At 36.3% G+C, this 7638-nt stretch overlaps 1 protein-coding gene across 1 annotated transcript; it reads left to right on the top strand.

Moving 5' to 3' along the window:
• Positions 1-6622: 6622 nt before the first annotated feature.
• Positions 6623-7415, top strand: LOC110895381. The gene has a single exon (XM_022142694.2). The coding sequence runs from the start codon at positions 6820-6822 to the stop codon at positions 7285-7287; it is 468 nt and encodes a 155-aa protein (XP_021998386.1). The 5' UTR covers positions 6623-6819; the 3' UTR covers positions 7288-7415.
• Positions 7416-7638: the final 223 nt, after the last annotated feature.

Below are 7638 nucleotides of genomic sequence, written 5' to 3'. Positions count from 1 at the left end.
ATTAAGCTAAATAACAATCCCTATTTGGCTTGGAAGCATCAAGTTATTACCACATTGAAAACAATGGGCAGAGATAAGGATCTGAAGGTGTTGAACGGATCACTAGTGAGAAGAACAATAATATCCATATTGGACGGATCACTCGTGAGAAGGTTAACGGCCAGACGGTTAATGTCGGTGTTAATCCATCGAAAATTGTTGTAACGAAATTGATACTTGATAAGGATCGGAAGGCCTTGTTGGAGAGGAAGGCGAAAGGGCGTGGTGATAATAAGAAGGGGAAGTTTAGTGTTGAGGATGTTGCTGCTGGTGCGTCTCTTCAAGAGATTGATTAGGTTTTTTTGATATTGATATTTTTTTTTAACCGCGTACGGTTAGGATGTCGCTAACCGGGTTAGTAGTTAGTATGTTTGATGAGGATACGTCCTTAGTCGGATTGAATCATCTCTAGACCCGAGACCAAGTCTCGAGCATTAAGGTCGGATACACCCCTGGTCGGACCATATACTCTAGACGGAGCGACCAGATACTCCGCTACGCCATAACTAACTGGGCCCCACGGCCATAACTGCCATGAAAGCGACTGGTTCGGCCCTAACTAACTTGCCACATCAGCATACCCAAAGACTATAAATACCACACTTAGGACTCCAAAAAGGGGTAATCGCTACTTTCTCTCTCTAAACTCTCCTTTCTCTCTCCCTGACCTCTTTTCTCCTCGCAAATACTTATTCTCACGCCCGAGCTTGGTCACAGAGAGGCCCCCCTCTCTGTGACGAGGCTAACGGTGTGCTTGTCTCTTTGTGATCTTGCAGGTTCATTGCTAGGTCATCTCAAGCTCTACTCTAACCAGGTCGGAGCCAGTGGCGGATCTAGGATTCCGATCAAGCGGGAACGTTTTATAAATAAGCGGTAACGAAATCGAAAAAAGTCAAATTATTCCAAAATTTACACTAAAAATGTCAAAAATTTTCCGACCAAGCGGTAGTGGAGGCTACCCCTTCATACACTATACATCCGCCCCTGGTCGGATCAACTGGTTTTTGAGTCTTCAATGTTAGTATCACCAAGTTAGTATTAAAATCCCCTTTGATATTGATATGATAATTGTTTATGAATTGATCGGTTTATTGCGGTTAGTTTTATGGTTTATGGATTTGATTTGATTAATTGCTGGTGATTTGAATCTATAGTTAGGACAATAAATATATTTTTTTCATATTTGTTTGCAAGTGTAATGTTATACACATTATAATATGGTCTTGTATTGTATTTATCTTATGAAATCCGGAAATATACTTTAACATCCAAATATTTGTATTTATCTTGAAATGTATTTTAACATCAAAATATTTTTGTTTATCTATATATTTTTAGAGATCGTAGGGTTCACCACAACCCCTTTTTATAAAGTTGTGTTTCTATCTTAAATAGGTTCATAAAATTTTGATGATTCTCATGAAAGTAATTGCATGATCAGGAAATTTATTTGGTATGCATGGGCACCAATTCTTGAAAAGAAAAAAAAAAGTAATAAACAATCCCAATCGAACGACACTTGACGGTGTGTATTAAATTGGTATCAATCTAGTCACAAAAGCATTAAATCACACCTACTCACTTCAATTCCACTTATAAATTGTGTCACACTCCTTTGCTCAAACCACATAACATTATCAGTCCAAAATGAAGAGATCCTATAACATATGTTGTGTGGTTGTTCTTTCTGCATTGATGTTGGTACTCATGGGCCAAGTCCCTGGCTCAGCGGCCGCGAATTGCAACTACATGGAGCTTGTGGTGTGTGCGGGTGCAGTCACGTCTCCTCAACCACCGTCTAGTGATTGTTGCGCTAGGGTGAAGGAACAGAAGACTTGTTTCTGTGGATACCTACAAAACCCGACCCTTCGTCAGTATGTCACGCCTAAGGATGCGCAACGAGTTGCTAGGGAGTGTGGTGTTGCCCTCCCAAAGTGTTAGAACATATAGTTAGTTATATGCTTTGATACAATAATTGTTACAAAGATCAACTACTTGATTAGTGATCATATTATGTGAGGTGATAACAATATAAAAGAAGAAAGACCATGAGAAATTGAATAAAGTGGCTTGTTTTGCTTCAATGCTTCATTGCCATATGTAATAAAATTATTGTGAATCGATGAATACATGTTGTTACAGATGATTACATGTGTTTATCGATGAATACATGTTGTTACTGATGATTACGTATATGTTTTTCGATGAACACATGTATTGACCCATGTTTTCATTTAGGATTTTAAGTGGTGTAATTACATCGTCCCTTGTGGGCTTTCTTTTTCTTTCCATTTTAGGACTTTAAATCCTTAATTACATTTTAACTAAAAAAACACGTACATTATCACCTTAACAATTTATTAAGTCCATCAATCGTTTTAATGTAATAATTGTATACGTCTAATCGGTTGAATATAAAATTTGGGGGTCACATCCATACATTCATTAAAGAGTTAGTTACGGTTTTAATATTTTTGGATTGGGAAAATTTACATTGTGTTAAATAAAAGGACGTTTAAGTCATTCTAAACTAAACCCCCCACCCCCACCCTGAATCGCCAGTATCACCTCACCCTTGCTGACAAAATTGCCAGCAATGACTACCCAATCCTCTGTCCTATATGGTCAGTCACGTCTCTTGAAAAGAAAGAGTGCAAATAATAGATACAATCTTTCATGTTTTTATATCCAATTGGTTTAGACCATTCTAACGAGGTTTCCCCTCATTTTTCTGGACACATAAAAACCAAAAGTGGTCTCAACTCCATAACAATAGAGCCTTTTGAGGGGTTAGATTTGAAACTGGACACAACCCTTTTATCTCCATTTTCAAACTTGACATAACCCCTTTTACCTTTTGCATTAATACCTTGTATCATATACAGTTGAAGTTTGTACATAAGGGACTGAAACGACAAGAAATTGAAACCACAAATACCAAAATTAAGAAAAAAAAATGTAGGGGCTAGAACTAAGTTTTCATGAAAAAACTCATGGATAAAAATCTTTAGTAGAAAAAAGGGTCCTAATAAAGACACCCTAAAATCTTAATTTCACACCTTTGTATACAGTGACGGATCCATGATTTTTTTCAACTAGGTTCACTTTTTAGGTTCTCAAATTTCGTTCAACTTGACGTTATAATTTCCGGGTCGGGTCGGCCTTTATCACTAAAGATTTCTATCTTATTATCTATCTTCGTCTCTAAAGAAACACATTTCTCTAAAGTGATTTGTAATAAATTTTTACAAAACGAATTTGAGTCTAGACGGGTCAGGTCGGGTCGGGCTTTTTCAGTAAAATCACTTTTAAATCAGCAGTAAGACTTAAGTGAAATTACACAAGGAAGAAAGAAATTACAAGACAAAACCATAAGCAATATAATCAGATATATCTCCTAACTATTGTTCAATCTAAAAATAATTTACAAATAAATGCTCTCGCAACTTATTCTTAGTTTTAACTAGAACTAAATCGATGGGCATAACGTTTTGCCTTCTCTGCACTTTTATGTGACAAAAGGTGTATTAATTGTGACTCATACAGGATTCGAACCCAGGTGTTTTGGGAAGAATAACGCGGACATAACCAGTGGAGAACCAAGGTTTTTTTGTTTATGGGTTCCTTTTATATTTTACTTATGGGTTCCTTTTCAGTTTGTTATGTATATTTACACTAAAAATTAAAAACCGAATGGGTTCCTGGGAACCCGTTCTTTGTTAATAGGTCCGCCCCTGTTTGTATACGGGTTGTATAACGTTATACAGCACGTATAGAATAATATGAGATGACAAATGTTAGGCCGTTTAATGTTATACGACACGTATAGATGGAGAAAATATTAGGCAGTATAACATTCTATACGGACCGCATACATTATATGAGGTTTGGGTCATATAATAATATGGGTCGTGTAATACTGTATACAAGTTGTATAATGTTACACGGCCCGTATACATGGAGACAAAACATTCTCTGAGATTTTTTTATGTAACAATATAGAGGTGTGAAAATAAGATTTTAAGGTTGTGGAAATCGTGAGAGCCTTAAAAAAATTTCTAATTGTTTGATGAATGTATATAAGTTTATTTTAGAGTAAATTACATTTTTGGCCCCTGTGGTTATATCACTTTTACTATATTAGCCGAAAATAAGAATTTTTACCATATCTGCCACATAGTTTCTATAACTAACCATTTTGGCCCTTAAGTCTATATATCATGGGGGCCAAAATGGTTAGTTATAGAGACCATGAGGGCTAAAATGGTTAGACTTAGGGGCCAAAATGGTTAGTTATAGAGACCATGGGGGCAGATATATTAAAGATTCTTATTTTAGGCTAATACAGTAAAAGTGATATAACCACATGGGTCAAAAACGTAATTTACTCTTTATTTTATTATTCAATATAGTAAATTACGCAAAATTTGAAAATAATTTAATTGTAACTTCAGAAAACGTGATAAAAATAAAACTGTACATTGATATGAACATATGATTTGAGCTTGGCCGCCGAGTCTACGTAGCCGCCAAGTCTATCCACGTCTTCAACCTCATTTATATTCACAAACACATGGCAACTTTCCAAACTCCACTATTGTTTTTCTTTGAGCATACTCCAAGCTTCACTTATTCCTATCAAAAAAAAAAAAAAAAAACCCAGATTCAAAAGTTTATAAAATATTTAAACTGCAACCTCTTTAAGTGAAATGTTTTATTACATAAAGGTAGCATTATAAAGTTTATAAAATATTTAAACTGCAACCTCTTTATAATGTATGAAATCAGTCCTATACATTGATCACTTTCATCATATTATTAGTTTCAGTGGCGTAACTTGACCAAAAGTTATGGCACCCAAAAAAATGTTAGTAGGGGTGGAAAGTTATGGCACCCAAAAAAATGTTTTCCTATCGCTAGGTATCGATTTATATTCTATGGAGGCGGAAAGTTATGGGACCCAAAAATTTTTTTCCTATCGCTAGGTATCTATTTATATATTCGGGTCGGCTATTCAATTCGGGTTGGGTTGAGTCAAACAATAATAACTCCAAATAAATAGGGCTGACATTTTCCATGATATACCTAACACAAAATAATCAATATGATTGAGTTAAACTACAATTTCACCATACTTCTTCCCTAATTGATCATCTTCCCCAAATCCCCAGTTCACCATTATAAACCCTAATTTTGGAATCATTGAATAGTAATTACAATAGATGTAATGCATAGGTTAATCTCATATTAAATGATACAATTAAGGTCTAAAACACTAGTAATGCCCAAAATTTCGATTCAATATTAACCCTAGTTCACAACCTACCCTTCAAGAACTAAACAATAGTGAATGAGAAACTAAAAAAATGATTACCTTCTTTAAATTCGTGATTAAACGCCTCTATCCAGCTTGATTTCTTCCCTGTTTTCGTCAAATTTGATGAAGGATAAAAGATTGAAGATTTGAAGGCTTTAAGAACCCTTAGAACACAGAACCTTTTTTTTCTTCTTCTGTTGAAGTCGAATAACACAGATGGGGCGCCTCTATCCTCACGTATTGCTCTTTTTTTATCTAAATATCTTTCAGTTAAGATAAAAATAAACCCTCAAGTTTCATTTATATAAAACTAGTTTCAAACTTTATTTAAACTCACTTCAAATTTAAAAACAGTAATAAAAAAATTACTAGTAGCCCTGTTTTCACGTCTTTTTTAACTCCATACGAAAATATGTATAATTTTTTGGACAATAAATTTGGCATGGGCAAGGAATTTTTAGGCAAAATAATTAGCGGGGACGGATCTATATAATTTTAAAAACTTCAGACGAAAAATTGAAAAAATGACACTACTAACCGAAACATTGATATGGCCGCGGATGCACCCCTTGCCCCTTAAAAAATTGCGCCCCTATGAGTTTTAATAAATAAACAATACCCACAAAAATATATATCTTCATCACATAATCAATCTTTAATGAATTTCAACAATAACCAAGTATTTGTAATTTTTACTTTAAATATGATACACTAGACTTACCTTACTCTCTTTCAAACTTATATGATACATGTGAAGCACTACGTACAAATATCGATTTAAAATTGGTTACGTAAAAAACATATCCCTAAATTTGTCATATTCATTTAAATTGAGTTTATGATCGTTAAAAATTCACACTTTACCACAAACAAATAAACGTTCTCAATAAAAAAGAGTAGCAATTTTTTTCATCTTATTTTTATGTATCCAAAAAATTAAATAGTTCTACATTAATACGACATATACATATTCGAATATTGGTTAGTAATAATTCTACCAGAAAACAAAAACAATATTCTTACTTCTAAAAAGACAGGTACAAAACGCCAGACTCCATGTTTCACAGAAGCAAAAACAAACGTACAAACAAAACAGCACGACGTACAAGACACTACATTCCATTCATCCCATTTGGATTACCCATCTAGATGCTGGGACCCACGAAAATAACCCGTTTAAACCCGTCTTCACCGCCACGTGTCACAATATCCCCACCCTACCTCTGTCACCCCCGTCACTTTAACCTAGCCGTCCCTCACCCCCACTCACATTTCCAATTATTTAACCCTAATCCGTTCAACCACTCTCACCTCACTCTGTACCTTTACCGATCGGAAAACTTCAAATTCATCGCCGGAAAACCTAACTCGATGATAAATTGTTCCAATTGTTAACTCAATCGACCGTTTTCGCCACAAAATTTCGATTTTTAGAGTTTAATTTGATCGGAATCAGATCATCAATGGCGACGCTACAAAAATTCAAACTATTAGCGACGCAATGCGCCGTCGCCGGAAGTCCGACGCGTAGTCCATCAACGAGTCCGGTGATTCACCTACGGCGACGGAAAACGTTACGGATGCTGTTAACTCGCAGCGGCGGTGGAAGTGGACGGAGACTGCCGGCGCGTGACGAATTTACAGATCGGAGAGCGCGTGACATTGACTCGTCGGAGAATCGGAAACATGGCGGTGTGAGGCAGAAGTTGAAGGATTTGCTTGTGGCTTCGGCGTCACCGCCGGCGGCGCGTGGATTGCTTGAAGACGGTGGTGATGGTGGAGATGAGGTGAAGCGGTGGAGTGGTGGTGGCGATTTGGTTGCACGGCGTGGTGGTGGTGGGAGAGGGATGAGGCCGGTGTTGTCCGGGTCGTTACGGCAGCGGTTATTGAGACGGGCGTGGAGGCCGGTGCTTGTGGCGATTCCCGAGTAAATGATTTGTTTGTTTTTTTGGGAATGTAGAGATGATGATGGTTATGAATGTTGGATATATGATTCACCACCAAATTTCTTAAATGTTTGTAACGTTTTATTAACAATTATATTAATTAATTTCATCAACTGTTTTTTTTAACGACCAACGAATTTTTTAAATGGGCTGCTGATGAAATTCACCAAATCAGGATGTACTCGCATCCAAGCTGAGGAAAACCCTCGTTTAGGGCCGAAGGCATGACAGTGTGGTGAGAGAAAACCTGCTCAGTTCAAAGATTGAACTAGCGATCTCTGCCTATTTTGATTTCGGGGTGCGTGTAGCTTTCGAGCTTGATACATTATAATTCTT

This window comes from Helianthus annuus, chromosome 12, assembly GCF_002127325.2.
Source record: "Helianthus annuus cultivar XRQ/B chromosome 12, HanXRQr2.0-SUNRISE, whole genome shotgun sequence".
Lineage (NCBI taxonomy): Eukaryota > Viridiplantae > Streptophyta > Magnoliopsida > Asterales > Asteraceae > Helianthus > Helianthus annuus.
The sequence above is the reverse complement of the archived record's forward strand: the minus strand, read 5'-3'. Positions and strand labels throughout refer to the sequence as shown.